The 22,490-nt window shown below is 43.9% G+C and overlaps 1 protein-coding gene across 3 annotated transcripts in view; it reads right to left on the bottom strand.

Moving 5' to 3' along the window:
* FER1L6 (fer-1 like family member 6) overlaps positions 1-22,490 on the bottom strand; it is a 162,199-nt gene that overhangs the window by 67,767 nt on the left and 71,942 nt on the right. For 2 of the 3 annotated variants that reach the window (XM_043484105.1, XM_043484106.1), the window contains 7 exons: positions 21,469-21,589; positions 19,938-20,038; positions 15,967-16,057; positions 13,082-13,201; positions 11,341-11,493; positions 4,018-4,195; positions 516-640 (listed from right to left, as the gene is read on the bottom strand). In XM_043484105.1, coding sequence (XP_043340040.1) covers positions 516-640; positions 4,018-4,195; positions 11,341-11,493; positions 13,082-13,201; positions 15,967-16,057; positions 19,938-20,038; positions 21,469-21,589 — 889 coding nt within the window. The remainder of the gene's footprint in view (positions 1-515; positions 641-4,017; positions 4,196-11,340; positions 11,494-13,081; positions 13,202-15,966; positions 16,058-19,937; positions 20,039-21,468; positions 21,590-22,490) is intronic. The other variant, XM_043484107.1, reaches the window with a different exon arrangement.

Genomic DNA, 22,490 nt, shown 5'->3' with positions numbered 1-22,490 from the left:
GACACTGAATTGCGGAGGGGTTAAAAGTGTGCCAAGACCCCCAGCTGGAAATACAGTCTGGAGCTTCCTGACCACAAAGCAGGAAAGCTTTCCTCCCCACCGAGACCCCTCAGTAGAGACTACTGCACAAGCCTCATGCAGACTGCACTGTTTTCTCATTCGTTCATTCCCACTGTGATGGGCATTGCGCCCATCACTCCAGGAGTGCTCAGGATGCCAGCTCCCTTCCCTCCTCATTCTTCTTTCCTCCCCCAATCTGCCTTTGCTTCGAGTACTTGACCTCTTGGCTTTAGGACTACAGATCATATTGGATCAGTAGATCTTCCCCATGTCTGTCCTTCCTTGCATCCCTGTTTTTGGGTCTAAAACACCTACACATCTAAAGACACAAGTATTTGCAATGTGCCCTGTTTTGTTTTGTTTTTTGTTTTTTTTTTCTTCTCTTTTCTTTCCTGGGGCCTGCTCTGGCTCAGCAGTGGGCTGCAAGGAGAAAGCAAGTGAGCTTCCCTGGTTACCTTTGTGGTCTGGCAGTGGGAAAGGAATGTGACCTTAGCAAAAGGGTCTGAGAGTCCGTTGCTGTCGGCTGCGATGAGGCCCCGGGCTTGGTACATGTGAGCTCTCAGCTGAAAGACGTGCCGATCTGTGGACAAATAATGGGAAGGGGTGTGTATTAGCGGGATTCTTAGGAATGGTGAGTGTGAGTGGGTGGGTGCATCCAGAGACAGATGAGGGAGACCGCGGGCACCGACAGCCGCTGAAACCGAAATGGTCATAGGGAAGATGGGGGAAGAGGTCGTGGTCGTGGGTACTTTGGCGACAGGCGTTCTCCTTGCTGCTTTCACCACATTTTGGGATTTAATCTTCATAACAACTGGTGAAATACACATCAGTGTCTTCAATTTCTACATGAGGGAAATGGCTTACAAAGAGGCTAAAATCCATTTCCAAGCTTGCACAGCTAATGCCAGAGCCCGGATTTCATTTCTGTCAGGTTACAAAGTCCAAACCTCTTTCTGAAATATCACGGTTTTTTGAATCTCTATGCAAAATGGAAAGAGATTCACAGATATATTAATAGAAAACAAACTTGTGGTTACCAAAGAGGAGAGGGACAGAGGGAGGGACAAATAAGGGCCATGGGATGAACCAATACAAGCTACTATGTATAAAATAGATAAGCAACAGGATATATTGTGCAGCACAAGGAATTATAGCCATATTATCTTACAATAACATAATGGAATATAATTCAGCAAAAATACTCAATCATTATTCTGTATACCTAATGATATAATATTGTAAATCAGCTATACTTCAACTAAAAATTAAAGTGCCATATTTTACCTCTTAGTAAGCCTCCTGTTTCCACTGGTGCAGGTGTGTGTGTGTGTGTGTGTGTGTGTGTGTGTGTGTGTGTATAAGAAAGGGATGGTTCCACAAGTTGTCTTTGCTTCCATAAACTCAATAAGGGAGGGGAATTTGGGGGAGAATGGATGCATACATGTGTATGGCTGAATCCCTTTGCCGTCCACCTGAACTATCACAGCACTGTTAATTGACTAAGCGCGTGCTAAGTTGCCTTAGTTGTGTCAGACTCTTTGTGAACCTATGGACTGTAGCTCACCAGGCTCCTCTGTCCATGGGATTCTCCAGGTAAGAATACTGGAGTGGGTTGCCATGTCCTCTTCCAGGGGATCTTCCCAACCCAAGGACCGAATCCGTGTCTCTTATGTCTCCCGCATTGGCAGACAAGTTCTTTACCACTAGTGCCACTTGGGAAGCCCAATAGTCCAATATAAAATAAAAAGCTTTTAAAAAATAAACTCAACAAAGTCTTGAGCCATCCATCCACCCATTCAGCCAGCCAATAGCATTGTGAGTGCCTACAGTGTACCAGGTACAGTTCTGGCCTCTGAGGATTCTGAAGCAGCTAAAAGAGCCCCCACCCTTGGGGAGCTCCAGGGAGGAGACAGACGATAAGCCACGTACATCAATTCTAGTGACAGGAGCCGGGGCTGAGTGTCCTGCAGGAGGTATGGGCAGAGGACGTGGGAGGTGAAAGGCAGGAGTGAGCACACCTGCTTGATGGGATGGGCGGCAGAGAGAGGGCTGCAGGCAGGGGGCGGGCAGACCAGGGGATGCTGGGGGAACCCCAAGGAGGAGGTGACTTAATCATATTCCTTGGTTCATGGACTCAATGATCCTTGACACATGGCTTCTCTTGTTTTTTGTATTCATTTGTTCCCTTTAACTCTCTTACACAACAGAGCTCCTTAAAAGGGACGGTAAACAAAGAAATGTTCAGTGGATGGTTTAGGAATTTCCTGATTGGGGTATGTCAAGAGAGAGCCCACGTGTTCCTTAATAGGCTACATCAGTGGACACATCTTTCAGCTGGGAGTGAACCTGAGAATGGCTCATCCCTGAGAATGTCCACCAGCTCCCCCCGAAGTGCCTAAACCCCAGAATGTTAGCAGAGCTCCCAAGGCAGCCACAGAGACAGGACACTGCACAACTCCAGGAGGCGACATGGACTTAGTCTAGGTTTTTGTTTTCCTGAAACCTTGAGTCTTACCAGCTCTGTTCCTTAGACTAGTAAAGTCGGCTTCCTCATTGCTTTCATACTTGGTCCACCTCTGGGCTACGGCTCACTTTCCACGTGTGGTTATTAAAGACACGTCTGCTGGCCCCCTCAGAGGGCCAGGATCACCTTTCATTCGCCTCTACATCTCCTCACTAGTTCTCCCACCGTGCCTTCCATATGCAGTGGCAAACTAATTATTGGTATTACTGGTTGAATGGATATGTTCTGAAGCATTAAATGAATGAAGAGACCAAATTCTCCAGGAGGTGTGGAAGGCGGCCAAAGCCATCAATGTCAAGGCACAGCAGAGAGAGTTTATTAGGTCATCCTGTGAAAAGAACATGCTTCAGAGGATCAGAAAGGTTTGGGGAAAATCTCTCCTCTCCTCTGAATTGTGCATAGCTGGGACAGCAAATATGTCCAGGTACTTTGGGTCTCTAGAGATAGTGTCTATAAAAATAAAAAGATAACTTGATGTGGATGTTTTCACCCAAAGATGAAAACTCTCTAAAGACAAGATGGGAAGCAATGGAAATAAAGAAGAGTTTGGAGATAGTTTACTAGCTGGGTAAGTGAAAATGTTACTCGCTCAGTGATGTCCAACTCTTTGTGACCCCATGTACTATAGCCCGCCATGCTCCTCTGTTCATGGGATTTTCCAGGCAAGAATACTGGAGTGGGTTGCTATTTCCTCCTCCAGGGGATCTTCCCAAACCAGGGGTTGAACCCCTGTCTCCTGTGTCTCCTACGTTGGCGGCAGATTCCTTACCTCTGAGCCACCTGGGAAGCCCTTGCCACTGAACAGTAGAGTTAAATGTGATAAAAATCATGTTTTATATTATGTGACTTTCACCACATTAAAAAAATGGAAAAGAATTATGTGAAAATGTAAACATGATGGCACTCATTGAAAATATCTATATAGAAGAAGGGATTACATAAACCATGCTGAATTTCTAAAAGTAGCCAAGTAAAGAATCAAAGTAGAGAAACATGAGTGACCCCAATGATACCAGTTCCTATTGGGTCATTACTGGAAAACGTAAATGCCTGTTCTTTTTGGGTCAAAACCCCAATGTCATGCAAAAGGAAATCTGCTTTAATTCCACAGATCCTATGAGCACAAGAACTTACTGATGTTTCTTTAAACGACACCTTTTGCTTAAAATACAAACTAAATCTGTATCGTCCACCTACAAAGAAACTCATATTACACTTTATTAACAGAAACATGTTTACTCCAGATATGCTTAAAGACTTCATTGTTTCTAAATGGACATTGGAAGGTCAGAAAGAAAATTTAGATACTGTATTAAAAGAGGCAAATAAGTTGATCCTGTGCAAGCAACTCATGCATGTCACCCCTCCTTACTGTTTTCTCAGAAGCACACCAGAGACAGCTCATGACCCTGTTGGCCCAGTGGGCATCATACCTTGGTAGAGCAGGTTGTCTGGTGGTTGATGGGTGCCAGCCCCTTTGGAGGACACTTCTGCCTCATAGCCTGCTGGCAAGTTGTTCAAAATGGCGCTGGAGTGTTTGGTGGAGCCCAGCCACAGGTACACGTCAATTTTTGCTTGTACCGACCAACCAGCCGGCCGTTTTCCAGGAAGCTGGGGAAAGGTTACAAGGAAGATTGCCTCATTAGTAGGAACCAGATTGGCCTCACTCTTTGAGCTCCTTCCCTGGAGCTTGTATCAAAAAAATGAGACCAATGACCCTAGTTGGCACAACACATGATTTTAGAGAAGAACCCAGGTTTAATGGGCCCTGAAGCTTAAACAGGCCTTGCATGAAGCACTTCCAAGCCCTGGATCATTTAAACCTAACAGGTAGGTGTAGTTATTGCCTCTGTTTTAGAGATAAGGAAACTCAGGCTCAGAAAGGCTAACTATAATAACGTCCTAAGATAATACAGCTCTTTTTTTTTAACTGAAAGAGTATTCATTTTACTGAAAATCTTCAATGTCTTAGTCACCAGACGTCAACAGACTTAGCAAAGCTCTTTGTATCCATCATTGGTTTATACATCATTCATGAAGAAAGTGCCCTGGATCCAATTAACTGACTAGCTGATCTGAATCTTTTGGGTTACTCAGGTAAGCCATTTCTAGCAGCTGAGATCACTCAGCTTTTCAGTGACAGAGCCAGGACTCGAATCAGGGGAGATGAAATCAGATCTGGGCTCTGGACTGTGAACCCACACAGCCTGCCTCTCCCCACACTGAGCTGAAATCTCCCTTCCCAGAGCTTCCAATAGCCCAGAATTTCAGCCATAACCTCTGCCTCTTTGCTTCATTCAGAAGAACTCAGACACTCATCCCATAGGTCAGGCCCCTGTGGGTTTGTAGGAACCTGCCTGCCTTATCACACCCTTTCTACCTGGCTGGACACCTCTCCTTCCTTCACCCCTTCTTCACACAGTGTGATTTCAAATTCCCTCACTACCCTGTCTTCCCTCTTTTGAATGTACTCAGATTTGTATAATATTTATATTTATGTTTGTTTGAATTTGTATGTTTATGTGTGTACTAGTTTGAGTGGTGTGTACACACAATATACATGTTGTGGAAGGGTGCATGTGTGCTCAACATGCAAAGGACACAGCTCAATGTAGAGTGGCTCCTCTATTTCTCCGCCACTGGGATTAGGGGATCCCTTGGGTCGGGAACCCCCTGGAGAAAGAAATGGCAACCCCCCGCTAGTATTCCTGCCTGTAGACTCCCATGGACAGAGGAGCCTGGCGGGCTACAGTCCATGAAGTGGCAAAGAGTCAGACATGACTGAGTGACTAAACCATCACCAACATCCCATCTAGGGAGTCCCAGGCCCTGGACTCGGCTGCCTTCAGTATTTCCGGCCAGGCTTGCATTCTGAAAGTGGCCACCTCTCTAGACTGTGTTGACTCTTCTAAGTGCCTCTTCTGTTTCTCAGGCATTCCCATCAATACACACTTCCCCTTCTGTACCACTTCCTTCCCCTCGAGAGTCACAAAATCCCACTAGGAGAGGCTACCACTCACTCTGACAATTTCCCAGGCACTCATGGAAGGTCCCAGAACCCAAATTGCACCTGGTTGTTTGCCTGCCTTCCTATCTTTCTCTGTGAGTTTCCCCAGGAAGATTCTAAGCAACCCAATTCAGCAACTGCCACCAAGTGTCACCAGACCTTGCAGAGGGAGCAGGGCCAGAAGGGCGTCAAAAGACTGAGACACAGCCCTGGGTCTCTCTTCCAAGAGCTCACATCTAGACAAGGAGGCTGCCCTGCATTCACTTATTCATATACAAAGTCAAGTGTACCTCTCCAAGAGAGAAGATGCCATTGGACCAGAGAGGCAGCAGCAGGCATTTCCACCCTTTCTTTAAGACTCTCATATTCCATACCTTTGTATGGTGACATATCATAACTAGACTTAGCATAGTGACCATTTTGAAATGTACAGAAATATCAAATCATTACGTTGTGTAACACAGGCTAGCATAGTATTGTAGGTCAATTATACTTCAAAAACAAACAGAGAAAAAGAGATTAGGACTTCCCTGGTAGCACAGTGGATAAGAATCTGCCTGCCAATGCAGGGGACACAGGTTCGATCCCTGGTCTGGGAAGATTCCACAGGCCTCAGAGCAACTGAGTGCAAAAGCCACAACTACTGAGCCCGCTTGCTGTAACTCCTGAAGCCCATGTGCCTAGACTAGAGCCTGTTCTCCACAACATGAGAAACCACTTCATTGAGAAGTCTGTGCAAAGCAATGAAGACCCTGCACAGTCAAATAAATACATATGTACATAATAAAAAAAAAGAAAAAGACACCAGATTTATGGTTACCAGAGGCAGGGGGTATGTGAGGGGGATTGGATGAAGGTGAAAGGGTACAAACTTCCAGTTAAAGATAAATTAATACTAGGGATGTAATGTATAACATGATAAATACAATGAACAGTACTACTGTGTTACATATGAAAAAGTTAACAGAATAAATCATAAGAATTCTCATCACAGAAAGAAATTTTTTTATTTCTTTAATTCTGTATCTATATGAGGTGATGGATGTTCACTAAACTTATTGTGATAATCATTTCAAGATATATGTAAGTCAAATCATTATGCTGTATGCCTTAAACTTGTACAGTGCTCTATGTCAATTATAGCTCGATAAAACCAGAAGGAAAAAAAAGACTCACATATTCCAGTGGGTTTTAATAAGTACTTTGGGGATGGATCATAGAGAAAGCATCCCAGAAAGAGGAAAGTGCCTGAACAAAGCTACAAGGGCAGGAACTAAGAGTGGTGCTAAGGGCTGACCTTTACTGAGTGCTTGCTCTGTGCCAGGGATGGATCTGCTGAAAGCTTTCAGCAAAGAAAGAGCTGGGGGGTTCAGGATGGAGAACACATGTAAATCCATGGCTGATTCATGTCAATGTATGGCAAAAACCACTACAATATTGTAAAGTAATTAGCCTCCAACTAATAAAAATAAATGGAAAAGAAAAAAAAAAAGAAAGAACTGGAACAGAGAATGACACAGACGAGGCTACAGGATCCTGCAGAGTATATGGAGGAGTTTAGATTTTATTCTTTAGGGAGTGGGATGTCATTGTTTATCCAGCTTCAAAAAGACAAATAAGGTCATTTTGCTGTTAGTAAAGAGAACCATAATTGCAACTCAGAATTTTTAAAATTATAAGACAAATAACTCTCCATTCACCACTTCTGCAATAATAATTGTTATTGTTGCTTGACTCTTTGCGACGCCATGGTCTGTAGACCACCAGGCTCCTCTGTCCGTGGGATTTCCCAGCCAAGAATACAGGAGTGGGTTGTCATTTCCTTCTCCAGGGGATCTTCCTGACCCAGGGATCAAACCTGCATCTCTTATAGAGCAGGCGGATTCTTTACCACTGAGCCACCAGGGAAGCCCACAGTAATAAAGGTAATAGTTAAAATGCGCTAAGCAGTTGTTCAACAAATAGCTATTGAGAGCCTGCGGTTATTTTGTTGTCATAAAAGCAACAAAAACATCTGCCATTTGGATCCATCACAGGCCTTCAATTCACAACAGCAGGATTTCTGTCATATCACAGTGATGTCCTCAATGCCTAAAAGAGTACTTTGTACCCAGGAAGCACTCAGTAAATATTTGTTGAATTCTCTGTTTCTTGGTCTAATGATAATATTTTACATATGCTGAGCACTTACATTGCCCCAGGCCCTGGTTGAATGTTCCTACACACAGAAGGTCCTGAAGTCGCTCAGTTGTGTCTGACTCTTTGGGACCCCATGAATCACAGCACGCCAGGCCTCCCTGTCCATCACCAACTCCCGGAGTTTACTCAAATTCATGCCCATCAAGTCGGTGATGCTATCCAGCCATCTCATCCTCTGTCGCCCCCTTCTCCTCCTGCCCCCAATCCCTCCCAGCATCAGGGTCTTTTCCAATGAGTCAACTCTTCGCATGAGGTGGCCAAAGTATTGGAGTTTCAGCTTCAGCATCAGTCCTCATTACTTGCATCCTATTAACAAGCCATAGGTTATCATTCACCTTCATGATGACTATAAAACAAATTCTTTCATGCTGTGTATTTTAAAGATGAGGAAGTGAAGGTTCAGAGAGGTTAAGACAATTGTCCAACATCACAGAGCAAGGCAGGAATAGAGCCAAGACTTAACCTTGCTCCACCTGGCTCCAGAGCCCATCCTCTTAGCCCTCCTCCAATACTGTTATGTGTATCCATGCATGTGAGTTGCCTGGACCATCTGGTAGAATGCAAATTCTGACTCCGAAGATGTGGGGTAGGATTTGAGATTCTGCATTTCTCCCTATTAGTGCCGATCCTGCTAATCTATGGACCACTGTTCCAAGGAGTAGCAAGACTCTTCATTTACTGTACTGCATTGCCTCAAGCCAGACTGATATCCCTTGCTTCTTAAAACAAAACCACGAAACATCCTACATCTTTGCTGCTCTGAAAACAACCTGTATGTGTGAATCATGGTTAGAACCTAACACTCAGCCAATATCTTGTGCTGTTATACAAGGACCATGGCTGTGTGCCTAAATTTTCTAGGTTACACATCTTTTTAAAAATTCCCTGGTGGCTCAGTGGTAAAGAATCCACCTGCTAATCCAGGAGACACGGGTTTAGTCCCTGGTCTGGGGAGATCCCACATGTCAGGGAGCAACTGTGCCTGTGCTCCACAACCTCTGAGCCAGTGCCCTGGAGCCCAAGAGCCACGACCACCGGAACTACGGAAGGCCGTTGGTAGTGCCCTAAAGCCCATGCCCTGCACCAAGAGAGGCCACCACAATGAGAAGGCGGTGCACCATAACTAGAGAGAAGCCCCGTTCTCCGCAACTAGAGAAAAGCTCACACGGCAACAAAGACTCTTCCCTGGTGGCTCAGACGGTAACGAATTCACCTGCAATGCAGGAGACCTGGGTCCAGTTCCTGGGTTGGGAAGATCCCCTGGAGAAAGAAATGGCAACCCACTCCAGTATTCTTGCTTGTATAACCCCAAGGACAAAGGAGCCTGGCAGGCTACAGTCCATGGAGTCGCAAAGAGTCAGACACGACTTAGCACAACAATGACCCAGCAAAGCCAAAAACTAACTAAATACATAAATTTTTAAAAATACACACACTGAACTTGCTTGCAAGACAATGCAGTTTCTCACTTAGGAATCCAAGTTGTAACTCACGCAACATCATTGAGCACCTTCTCAGGTACTCATAGAAGCAACACCCCACGTTTAATTTCATGTGCATTTCCAGCCTGGGCTGTGTCTTCCCTACTCCCCCTTCCCCAATCTCTTTTCTCTCATGTGCTCCCGAAGTCTGACCAACCAAAGCAACTTCTTTCCTTTTATTAATAGCTTGGCAAGGCAGGGAGGGAAAGAAAAAAAAACAAAACAGAAAAATATGATCACCAATGTGTACAAGTTTTGCAAGACAGAATGCTAAAGTCTGAGCTTCTCCCATAACCCACCCACATCCCTCCAGGGTCCTGGTGAAATGCCAACTGGCTTACAAAGAAGGGTAATCATGGCCAGTCAGAAAAAGGGAAGAAGGATGATCATTCACACAAACTGTGTTGAAGTTAGCCCATCAGTATTAGTAAGAGAAAGAAGTGTTTGCTTTGTAGAGACTTCACTCTGTGGCAGGACCCGGCACACCACTTTCTGCTGCATCCTGGGAAAAGCATCACCAGCTCAATGGACATGAATTTGAGCAAACTCCAGGAGATGGTGAAGGACAGGGAATTCTGGCATGCTGCAGTCCGTAGGGTCACAAGAGTCCAACACGACTGAGAGGCTGAACAACAATAAAGGAAAAGCTAAATGGAAAGCTAGAGGCCTGAGAGAAAGAGATGGGACTCAGAGCTGTGGAGCAGAAGCCAGGATAGAGGTGGAAACGAGACTAAGAGGTGGACTCAGCGTTGACACGTGTCCCAGGGAGAAAAGAAAAAGAACATTGGGCGCCCCCCTCTGGCAAGTGCATCCGGCTCCTCTCATAGGAAAAGCCTGCTTTGGGTAATGAGTGTCCTTTTCTGAGACTGAAGCGGGAGAACAACTCTGGGTGGTGGATTGGGCTGAGCTCTGCAAATTCTGTCCCAGCATTTTTAATAGCATTGTGAATATTAAATTAGGGAGAAAGAAAGATCTTGGAACAGGAACCACGGAACCCTGGCGGCCTTTCCAGATTTACTGTTCCCTAGCTATGTCTTCAGATGACACCGTTTTGTTTCCTCTTGATTAATATTCCCCCAACTCGGGCTCAGTGTTCTTGCCAGGGATGGTGGAGCCTGGTGGGCTGCCGTCTATGGGGTCGCACAGGGTCAGACACGACTGAAGCGACTTAGCAGCAGCAGCAGCAGCAACTCAGGCTCAGGCCTTCCCAGGTGGCTCAGTGGTAAAGAACCCGCCTGCCAATGCAAGAGATGCAAGAAATGCGGGTTTGATCCCTGGGTCGGGAAGATCCCCTGGAGAAGGAGATGACAACCCACTCTGGTATTCTTGCCTAGAAAATCCCATGGACAGAAGAGCCTGGAGGGCTACATCCATGGGGTTGCAAAGAGTCGAACACAACTGAAGCAACTTGGCACGTATGCACACAAGCCTTTGGGTCCACTCGTTCTCCATGTTTGTTGCTCAAGTCCAATTCCGGGAAAGAAATTTCTTTGTAGTAGAACTAAAATACCCAAGGTCTCCAAGAAAGCCTTAAATCTTGATTTTAAGACAGTAGAATCTATCCAGAGATTGTGCCTATAACCCACGAAGGGTGCAGGGACCCAAGATGAAAAGACTATCATACTTCTACAATGTAAAGCCATCAGGAATCCTGAACTAGTTCTGTGGAATATCAGCCTCTCCTCTTGTAATTTTCTTTGCAATCTATTTTAAAGATATAGATGAACTTGTGAGATGATGCTGTGGATAAATTGCCCAAGAGAAAAAGTAGAGAGGAAACTCACAGAAAAATGTTCATTCTTCCCAGTAATCAAAGAAGTAAAATTTAAATAACCTTTAGGGTACATCCACTAGATTTAAAGCAAAAAAAAAAAAGGAAAAAATGGAAAATATTAGGATGGTCTACTTAAACATAACTTGAATCAAGAGGGGGCAAGATGTTCTAGCTGTCCTCGGATTTTTGAGAGTCTTAGGGTTGAGTCATAAATCTGGACACATACTAGGAATTCTGCATAACCCAGGAAAAACAGAGATTTCCTGTCTTTGAGTCAAAAATAGTACAGACTTACTTTGAGGAAATGAGTTTTGATCTTCCCGCAGTGTTGACCCATCTGGTCCCTGATGGGGGAATAGAGCAGGTCCTTGGCGGCGATGCGGGCATACGCCACCCTCTTGTTGTTGCTCAGCATCCAGATGAAGACGTCAGGGATGGTGTGCTGTGGCTGTCAGGGCAGAGGGGGTGGGTGTGATAGGTGTGTATTTACATGGGCATTTCCAGGGTTCTCCTGTCCTGAAACAACCCCCTTCTGCAAAAGTTCTGAGACTTAAACCATCTGGGTACTGAGACACCTGTGCAACCAAGCAAGTTAAATGTGGCTTCTTTAAGAAAGTCTTAGGTCACGGAAACCCCATACGCCAAACTGCTCATCACACTTTGACCATACACAAGTCAGACCCATGACTCGGCATCTTTGCTCGCCTACTTTTCTCCATCTGCAGAACAAACACTTTCTACACTTTCCCATGGAATTTTTTCTTTGCAGTCTTGTAAGCACAATTTAGTTTCAAGCAATGGACCTCCTAGGAGCCCGGTAACATTTCCAGAACATTCAGATGAAAAAACAAAAACAAAAAGCCATGAATGTCCTTGGATGTCTTTCCATCTTCAGGAAGGAAAAACAATTTTACAAGGGACTTTATACCTCAAATATGATTGTTAAGTATTTTCACTCCATTTTAGGTGTTTGTTCAGGAGAAACTGCACTAAATTGGTGGAAAATTAGACTTTAAAGTTGAGCTAATCAAGATAAGAATTGCAGAATTCCCTGCCAAGAGACCCATTACATTGTGAATGTTTGAAATGCTCATTTCTGAGCCAACATAGCTTTCAAAACTAAAGGGAGGTGTATTGTCCTAAACTAGCTTTTGACATCCTTGGACTATAAGTAGACGCTCTTTCTAACCCCATAACCTCGATTGTAATTGGTACCCTTTCTCTCTTGACATGGAAACAGGGACACTCATCGGAAGGGTTTCCAGCCACAGCGTTGGTTAGTCACAGCCCTGTTTCAAACATTCTGGGTGCTTATTAAAATTCCTGCATTCCAAAGTGACTGTCTCAGGGTTTTTTATGCTTCCTGGGAATGATTGATTTGCAACAAGAAAAACAACTTTCAAGAACAACAGAAGCCATAAATCTCCCCAAAACCTTCCTCCAGGAAGGAAACCTGGTTTTTATAACAGAAGCAAATATGAGGACTTTGTAAAGCTCATTCTAGTTGTCACCAGAAGATCAGAAGATATTACTTACAACTAATTTTTTTCCCCTTTTCCTGCTCTTTTTTTTTTTCTTTTTTTTAAGCTTAAACCTTTTTTGATATTGGGGTATAGCCGATTAACAATGGCTTACAACTAACTTTAAAATGAGAAGATTCGTTTTAACTTTTACTGAACATGACCTTCAATTTCAGTTTTCATAGTTAAGTTTCATATCTAAGTGCTTGGCTTATTTTGACTTTTCTTGAGCCTACTAAGAACTGTGGTTTTTTCTGTTTGTTTTTGTTTTAGGAACGTGCTTTTTATTTCTGCTGACTACTCAGGCTTCGTTAAAAAAAATCCATAAAGTCATACATGTTTGACTTAATTTAAAAACCTCCCTTCTCACCCATCAAATGAATACTGCCTCCTCAGCTCAGCAGAACTTGAGAGAAAACACAGCTCCATCTTTCATCCTCAGCAAACATTCAAACCCCCCAGGAAGACATATTCAGTCTAATCTTCCAAATGAGCTTTGCCTGTAGAGTTGATTACCTCATCCACAAGAAAGCGGATTTTTTCCACAAAGTTTTGGGCTGTCTGGATCATTTCTTCAAGAGATAACTTTTTCTTCTGCTGCTGAGTGAGCCCCTTGGCCTCCTTGGCTATTGCCTCCTAAAACAAAACAAGAATTGGTGTAGATCTTTCTAGAAATCTGGTTAAGAAGCACAAAGTGCCTGTAAGCTCCACACTGAGCCACTCACAAGGGCAGTTTCAGGGTCTGCACGCTGCCCATTAAAAGAAGAAGGTGGCTCAGATGGTAAAGAATCCGCCTACAATGCAAGAGACCTGGTCTTGATCCCTGGGTTGGGAAGATCCTCTGGAGGAGGGCATGGCAACCCACTCCAGTATTCTTGCCTGGAGAATACCACGGACAGACAGAGGAGCCAGGCAGGCTACAGTCCATGGGGTCACAGAGTCAGACCTGATGGAGCCACTTTCACTTTCTTTCACTTCAGGAATATGGAAAGAGTGAATATTACTTCACTTTCATTTGACAGATGAGAAGCTGAGGCCCAGAGAAGTCAGTGTCTGATGGGGTTCCTGGCACATGGCAGGAGTTAAATAAATGTTTGCGGGGTGAACAGACAAGTCAATAAATTGGGGACAAGCACTGAGAACTTATAGCACCCAGGGCCTGGCACTTAGGAAGCCCCTGACTAGAGGACCTGAATACCTGCAGTGGAGCAGGCGCTCCCAGGAGCCAAGGCCTAGGGCAGGGGAAGGATACAAGTTTCCCTTCCCTGAGACTTCGACAGTTGGCGAGGTGAAAGCAGTACATGCAAATAACTAAACCGTGTAAAACATCAAGGGACTGGAGGGGCCAAAGCCAGGTTTTATGAATAATATTAAATGTGATATTTTAGCTGAGTCTTTAAAAATACATTGAATTCATCAGTTGATTAAAAAAAGGACAGTCCAAAAAAAAGACAGTCCAGATGGAAGGAACAACTACATATGAAGACACATAATCAGGAAGGGTTCAAAGTCAGTGCTGCATGGATATACAGGAAGGGCGAAATGGGAGCTAGGATCGGGACACGCGGCTGGGCCCAGATGCTGGGCAGCTCTGTACGGCATGCATGAAGGAGTTCGGACTTTACCTTCTGAACAACTGCGCTGTTGTTGTTCGGTCCCTAAGTCATGTCTGATTCTTTGTGACCCCATGGACCATAGCCCCCCAGGCGCCTCTGTCCTCCACTGTCTCCCAGAGTTTGCTCAAATTCATGTTCATCAACACGGTGATGCTATCTAACCATCTCATCCTCTGCTGCCCCCTTCTCCCCCTGCCTTCAGTCTTTCCCAGCATCAGGGTCTTTTCCAGTGAGTCAGCTCTTCACATCAGGTGGCCAAAGTATTGAAGCAACTGAGAGACTTCAGTGATATTTTCATGAAGAGCGATATAAGCAAGTTTGTGTTTTGGAGACCATTTTGGAAGGTGGACTGGAGGAAGATGATTGCAATAGTCCAGGCCAGAGATGCTAAGGCCAGAGATGTTAGGCAGTGGTTCAGGGGATGAAGAATAGAGTAAGGGCCAGAGTCTTTAAAGGCCAGGGACTCGACCTGGTCTGGGGTCAAACTGACCATTTAGGGTGAGGCATAGGGTTCTAAGTTGATTCTTAGGCTTCTGACTGGAGCAACAAGGGAGGCTGGTGGTGCCAATATAGGATGGGGAACAAGCTTAGGTGGGAAGATAATGGGCTGAGTGGGGTATGTTGGGTCAGAGGGGCAATGAGGCAGCAGTTGACATGTCCACTAGGAGGCTGGAAACACAGGCGTGGAGATGAGGAAAGAGCCAAGCCACTACAAAGCACTGACATGGTGGGCTTGTTCAGGACAAGGACTGTCGGACACAGAAAACGAGAGAGCTCGGTGGGTGATACATAGGGGATGGATATTTCAGAGGCAGGAAGGGCAGTCACAGGTATTGAGGAAGAAAGGAGTAGGAAGAAGATTTTATATATGGTGGGAATCTGGTCTCCCTGGGAGTAGGGGAGAGCACAAACCATTTATTATTCTGGAAAGAAGGATGAGTCAAGTGTTCAGAGACCCAGGGTTTAGTCTCTGGAGTATAGTTAACTAGCTATGACCTTAAAAAAAAAAAAGTCGGTTCATCTCTCCAGGCCCCATTCACATCTTTAAAATGTCCCTGGTTTTTTTGTAAACTGGAGGATAACTACTTTATCCCTCCCACCCCACCCCACCATCCCACCCCTCTATGTCATCACCAAGCACCAAGCTGAGCTCCCTAACACTGAGGAATCTCATTTTGCAGAATTATCATGACTTCATACAAGACGCTCCTTGGTGCCACAGCTGGAGCTGAAGTTTCAAGGAGAGATACTCAGGGTCTGACTTGGCCTGGCAATTCCCAGCTGTCACTCATTCAACAGGGACCGAGCGACTCTCAGGCACCCAGAACTGTGCAGGGGTTACAGGACGCAGAGAGGGACCAGCCACCGCCCTACCCTGTCCTCAGGAGTGCTCACAGCTTTTCATACAATTCATAAAGGGAGGACATCGAGGAGAGGAAGCCTAGTTATTTCTTTTTGTCTCTCAGCTCAGGAGGCAGAAGGTTAGGTGCAAGAGTCCACAGCCTCTGACAAGATACAATGCCAAAAAATGAACGAGCCCTATATCAGAATAGAATGTAGCACTGGTGGGCTTCTAGCTCATTCTTATAAACATTCAATACATGCTAGCTCTTCTCCAGCACAATCATCTGTTCATTTCCTTCCCACTCATTCCTCTATATCACACAAACATATAACCTTTAGAACCTTATCCTCATGTGGTGTATGACCTATGCTTCATCTACGAGGCTTATTTTTAAAGCCCATGTTTTAGTGCTCCCCAAGTATAAATAGATTTTCACATACCAGCTCCTGCCAACAGAGCGTAAGTCGTTTCTTATCTAAATTGGTTTGGTTTAACATCTTGGGCTTCTTTTCTGCTTCAGAGATAAAGGCGCTGGAAGAGAAGAAAAACAATTTTCAAACCTACTTAGTGAAAATTCATTTCTATAATTCCAGAGATTTACAAGTATACTTTCTACAATGCAATGACAAAGTTGATGAAACCACAGAACCAATGTATTTTTCACTAGGATTAAGCAATGATGCACTAATGTTTCTTTTCTTTATTTAAAAGATTTAGTTATTTATTTGTCTGTGCTGGGTCTTAGTTGTGGCATATGGGATCTAGTTCTCTGACCAGGGATCAAACCTGGGTGCCCTACATTGGGAGTTTGGAGTTTTAACCACTGGACCACCAGGGAAGTCCCTGTAATGTTTCTGAGAGACAAATGAGAATGGGAATTGATGTCCAGGTCCCACATTGATTTGAGGAATGCTTGTTTTTCCACTTTCTTTTGGTATATGCCTAATGTGATGGCTATACAAGTTCATAAGAGCAAACACAAAATAATGTAGTTATTTTGCAATTCTTTTATTTTACAAATTTAACACACTCCAAAAGGTTCCTAAAAAGTTGTATGTCAAGCAAATATTTTAGTTTCAAAACTGGGCTATGTCCTCATATTTTTAAAAACATACAAAGGACTGAACAGTAACACTTTGAGAGATGAAGTTAAAAATGTGCTCAGTAAAAAAAGGTTATGAATGTGATGAGTTAGAAATGGCTTTAAACGTGGGAAAATAAGATATTGCCCTCATCAGCAATAATTTAAATGCAAACTAAAATTGATGCCATTTTCACTTATTAAAAACTGGATAGTATTCAAGATTGATAATATTCGAGAGGAAAAAGTCACTCTCCTCTATTATGATAGGAGAGTGTTAATTATTATAACGTTTAGGAGGTAATTTGACAGCACTTATCAATATCTAAATGTCCATATAATTTGATTCAAAATCATACTAGAATTCTATCCTTTAAAAATAACTGAAAGTTCTCGCAAAAAAGATATTTATACAGTAATGTTTATTGTAGCACCATTTATAGTAGCAAAATAAATCAGAACAAAAATATCAGGGACTAGTTAAATACTACATGATACATATCACATGACTGAACAGTGGGGAAAACCATTAGTTACCACTGTAGAAAGATGCTGGTGATACACTGTTGAGTGAAAAAGCAAGCTGCTGAACAAAGTGTGCAATATTTGTAAAGAAATAGAGCATTCTTACGAATGTGTATGTTTGCAAATGCACAGGAAAAAAACCAGAAAGACCAATCAAACTCTGCTCTCTGAGTGGGATTGGAGAGAGAACTGAGAACATTTTTACCCTACCCATCCTGCATTTTGTTATTGTTGTGAGATGAGCATGTAGTACTTTTGTGATGAAAAGAATCAATTACAAAGGAACAAAACGGGGGTAAGATGCCAAACCTCCCAGCTCGGGGTCCCACAGAGAAGCTCTGCCTGGTGGGAAGCTTCGCCAGAAATTCTCTTTGGGCATACATACGAGTCATTGCATTTTCTCTTAACTTTTAAGAAGAATAAAAGGATTCCATTCTGAGGAAGGAGTCTTGTCACATGTCTACCTTTCTTTCCTAGAAGCAGAAGGAATCCATTCCACTCCTAGGATGGATCAGCTCTAAGAAACATGATGGATGCTTCTAATCTCTCTCCCTTCCACACAGGGGGAGAAATAGCTTATTTTCCCCTCAGAAGAGGGTAGATGACTTTGGCTCATGACTCTGATTGTTCTTCATCTTTCAGACCCAGCCCACCATGGGCTGTGGGCAGGCGCCTCATTTCCACATGGCAGGTGGTCTGGCCCTTCTAGAGGAAAGCCCAAAGTCAAGATGCTCAACCTCCAACAGGTTGGGGGGAACTACAAAGCCTCCTTGACCTCAGGTCCAAACTGCTTTCTCAAATCCCTATTTACCAAACTTAAAACAAATGTCTGATCTCTGTCTAATCCTCATGTATATTTTTTTCAGTTGGTTTTAAACTTGCAGAAAAGAAAGAGGAATGATTATTACATCAAGCAACCTCCTAGTAAAGAAAAATTTTCCAGCTATTAATTTGCCCACAATTTCTAAAAATGATCATGAAGCTTTTAAAAGATGCTTCAAGGGAATTGCAGGTGGCACTTAGCTCACAGCAGGAGAAGCACTGATTCATATTGCTTCTATGAAAAACAGAAGAGAAGTCAAGATAGAAAAAACACATATTTATTTCTCTGCTTTCTTCCTTTTTAAAAAAAGTAAAAATGCTTGGGTAGTTGAGAGATTAGGAAAGAAAACTTACAAAGCAAAACACAGGAATTTAGCTATCTGCTGTCTATTTGTTTTTTTCTTTCCATCAAATTAAATGCCACTCCTTTTCCATTCATTCTATTGTGACAAATTCTCACTATTGCTCGAGTATTGACTGATTCATTTCAAGAGTTAATCCAAGTTGTTTTCTTGTAAGGGAGGCAGCCTCTAAGATGGTTCCCATGATCCCCACCTCCTGCTATTCTTGCCATTATATAATTCCTCTCCTTTGAATATGCCTTAGTCCCAGGGATTGGTTTCTGACAGAACCCATCAAAACTGATGGGATGTCACGTCCAAGACTAGATTATAAAAGACCATGATGTTCATCTTACCGGCGCATCCTCTCTCACTCTTCTGTCTCACACACTCTGATGAAGTCAGTTGTCGCATTGTGAGATGTAGCGTGGGAAGGCCCACATGGCAAGGAATTGAGGATGACCTCCAAACAACAGCTGGCAGGGAGCTGCAGTCCTCAATCCTCCTCAACCCAACAGTTTACGAAGAACTGAATTCTGCAAATGACCACGTGAGTGATCTGGGAAGTAAGTCCTTCCCAGTTGAGCCCTGAGATAACTGTAGCCTTAATCAATGCCTTGAGTGCAGCCTGGGATAGGTTCTGAGCAGAGGACCCAACTAAGCCACATCTACATTCGTGACCCAAGAAACTGTGAAATAATAAATATGTCTTAGTCCCTTAAATTTAAGCATTATTTGTTACTCTGCAATTGGTAACCAACATACCCTATTCATTTTTTTATTATATTGTCTACCTCCTGGAGTAAAAGTCATTAATAGGTGCTTATTAATATGGTGTCCAAAAAATTCTGTTAAGTAGCATTTGATACAACTTATCCATCTAATTGGGAATCCCTGGTTGCTCAGCAGTAAAGAATCTAATTGCAGTGCAGGAGATGCGGGTTTTCTGAGTCAGGGAGATCCCCTGGAGAAGGAAATGGCAACCCACTCCAGTATTCTTGCCTGGGAAATCCCATGGACAGAGGAGTCTGATGGGCTGCCATCTATAAGGTCATAAAATTCAAGTACAACTTAGCAACTAAACCACCACCACCACCATCCAATTGCCAAATAGTTGTTGCATGTGTGCTAACTTGCTTCAGTCATGTCTGACTCTCTGGACTAGCCCACCAGGCTCCTCTGTCCATGGGATTTTCCAGGCAAGCATACTGAAGTGAGTTGCCATGCGCTCCTCTAGGGGATGTTTCAAATCTGCATCTCTTAAGTCTCCTGCATTGGCAGGCAGGTTCTTTATCACTAGTGCCACCAGGGAAGCCCAAATAGTTGTTGAGTACCTACCAAATGCAAAGAAGCATGCTGGACACTAATACTGCTAGCAATTTTCTTGTTTCAAAAAGAGTCTCTGCAGTAAGTCTTTCTTTTCTTCCCTTTTCCTTTTTTTTCCCCCCTTTGCTTTATATTTTAGTTAAGTATAAGAAAGCAATAGTGAGCCCACAGCAGCTGAATTACTGAACCAAATTCAGATGGATATAACACTATTCAATGTTCATTTGACTGAATGTAAAATTGGCTATTTTCTAAGGTAAGTAAAAGCTGATTCCACACAGCTCAGCTCCCCAGATGCCATCTGTCCCTCCAGTACCTGCTTTGACTGATAAAGTCACTGAGCACCGTCTTCATTTTCTCTTCTGGGGCTTCCTCTGAAATCTTAATCAATTCTTTTACTTCCTCTATACCTTCTTCCTGAAAACAAACCACGGAGGTGGAGGGATGAGAGATGGGAATGAGACTTTGTCATGGAGACACTGATTCTAACATTCACAGAAATGATGTTCAGCTCATATTTTGTTTTGAAAAGGAAAGAGGCAGGAGAGGATGCTGTCCATGAGATATGTGAGCTGGAAAGGGAAATGTGAGAGGAAGTGAAAAGGAATCACAAAGGGAAGGTGCAAGATACCAAAGCAGCAGCTTCCCTGGTTTTCTTTACCCCTGGGGCTTGGGTTGGTCAGCCTATATTTACTGCATGTAGGTGCGATTTTAAATGGGCTTCCCAGGTGGCTCAGTGGTAAAGAATCTGCCTGCCAATGCAGGAGACAGGAGTTTGATCCCCGGGTCAGGAAGATTCCTGGAGGAGGAAATGGCAACCCATTTCAGTATTCTTGCCTGGAGAATCCCATGGACAGAGGAGTCTGGTGGGCTATAGTCCAAGGGGTCACAAAGAGCTGGACATGACTTAGCAACTGACCATGCATGCACACTGTTTTGAATACTTTCGCACATTCAATTCCTCAAACAATTCTGAAGGAAAAGAACAAGATATGATGGGAGAGGGCAAGAGGAAATGTCAAACAGCTTCTCTGAGGGAGTGCTCGAATCTGAGCTATGGAGGCTGACTGGGCTTCCTTGGAGAAACACGAGGAAAAGCAGCCCAGGCAGAGGGAAGAGCATGGAGGTGGCTAGGAGGCATGAAGGAGACACTTGAAAGGACACCATTGTGCTTGGAATAAAGTAAGGAGGAGGAGCTTGTGAGAGACAGGACTGGAGAGGCGGCGGGGCTTGACTTTGGAGGGAATTATCTACTTTGTTAAAGACTTAGGATTTTATACTAGTTGAAATTAAGACCTACCAATTTTGTGAGAATGCTATCCATCCCCTGACCTTTGGAGATGAGGAAAATGGTCTATCCTTAGGTTCTGTGGGCCTTCCAGGTGGCACTAGTGGTAAAGAGCCCACCTGCCAATGCAGGAGACTTAAGAGAGGTGAGTTCTATCCCTGGGTTGGGAAGATCCCCTGGAGGAGGGCATGGCAACCCACTCCAGTGTTCTTGCCTGGAGAATCCCATGGACAGAGGAGCCTGGTGGGTTACAGTCCACAGGGTCGCAAAGAGTCAGACATGACTGAAACGACTTAGCATGGATCATACTAGGTGCTATAACAGGTAGAAGCAGAGCAGGGATTTGAATTTGGAGAGTTTGATTTAAAGGTGAGGCATTTTGCAAAATGTATTCTCATTTCCCTGGATCCACATGGCAGGAGCCATGCGTCATCCAAATGCAGAGGTCTCAATTCTTTGATATTGAAACTGAGGCCAAGACCCTCTACTGGGTGGGAAAAGATCCCCTTTGCCTCCCGCTTCCCAATATTTGAATCCATCACCTGTCAGAGTCACCTACCAGGAGGTCTGCCATCTTCTCCAGCATGTTGGACCAATGCAGCCTAAACGTCTGGTCTCCCCAAGAACTAACGAAGTAGACACAGGGCTTCTTGCCCTCAAATGGCAAATAGTTGTAATTCCTGGGAAAACACATTAGGTCTGGAAGTTAGGTGGCAATCAGTGTTTTTCAGGCAATTCCAGTCACATGTTCATTTCGCACCTCCTGGGTGGGTTGGGGGAAGGATGGTGACATAATAGTCACACTATTAATTACATCTTTAGCCTTTACTTGAGGACCTATGAACACTAAACAATGAACAGTTATACGGCTACAATGGAGAGGTAGTAACGGCTGACACCCTCTGACCCAGGGCAAAGCTTAGAATGATCTCCAGAAGGCAGGATTTAATTGGCAAGCTCTCTTCAAGGAAAAATTCTCTTTCTAATTGAGAGAGGAGAGAAGGGAGAAAAACTAACATTTTCCTTTCCCTTTAATTCTATATGCTAAGAACTGACTGTGTAAGGATCAACTGAGATAACAGAGGTGAATGTATTTTAGAAACTGAAATCGCTAGAGAATTGTAAGAAGGTAATAATATTAATGAGGATGAAGTCATGTGCTTCAAACTCAACTGCAACATTTCATGGCTGCCATCCATCCAGTGTTTGTTGTTGCTGGGCATTGGTGCCAATAATATATTGATAGGTGACCCACTTGACTAAGAAAGGACCGAAGAGATGGCAAAGTAGCTGGAAGGGGAGACATGGAGCCAAAGAGAATGGTTGATGGTGATGGTTGGATATGCTTAAATGATGAAGAGAAATAGATAGTTCAGAGGATGAGACTGAAGACAGAAAAGAAGAAACTAACAGGTAGGATTCAGTTCCCCAGGATGTGGATGAGGAAGCAGGTAAGACAGGAGAGATGTAGCCAAAGGCTGAAGTTCCCTGCCTAATGACAGCTATATTCTTACCTAGTTCTGCCCTCAGCCCCCTGTAATTTTCCCACAAACATCTGGGTCGGTGTGAAGAGAAACATGG

The sequence above is a fragment of the Cervus canadensis genome, chromosome 12, assembly GCF_019320065.1.
Source record: "Cervus canadensis isolate Bull #8, Minnesota chromosome 12, ASM1932006v1, whole genome shotgun sequence".
NCBI lineage: Eukaryota > Metazoa > Chordata > Mammalia > Artiodactyla > Cervidae > Cervus > Cervus canadensis.
The sequence above is the reverse complement of the archived record's forward strand: the minus strand, read 5'-3'. Positions and strand labels throughout refer to the sequence as shown.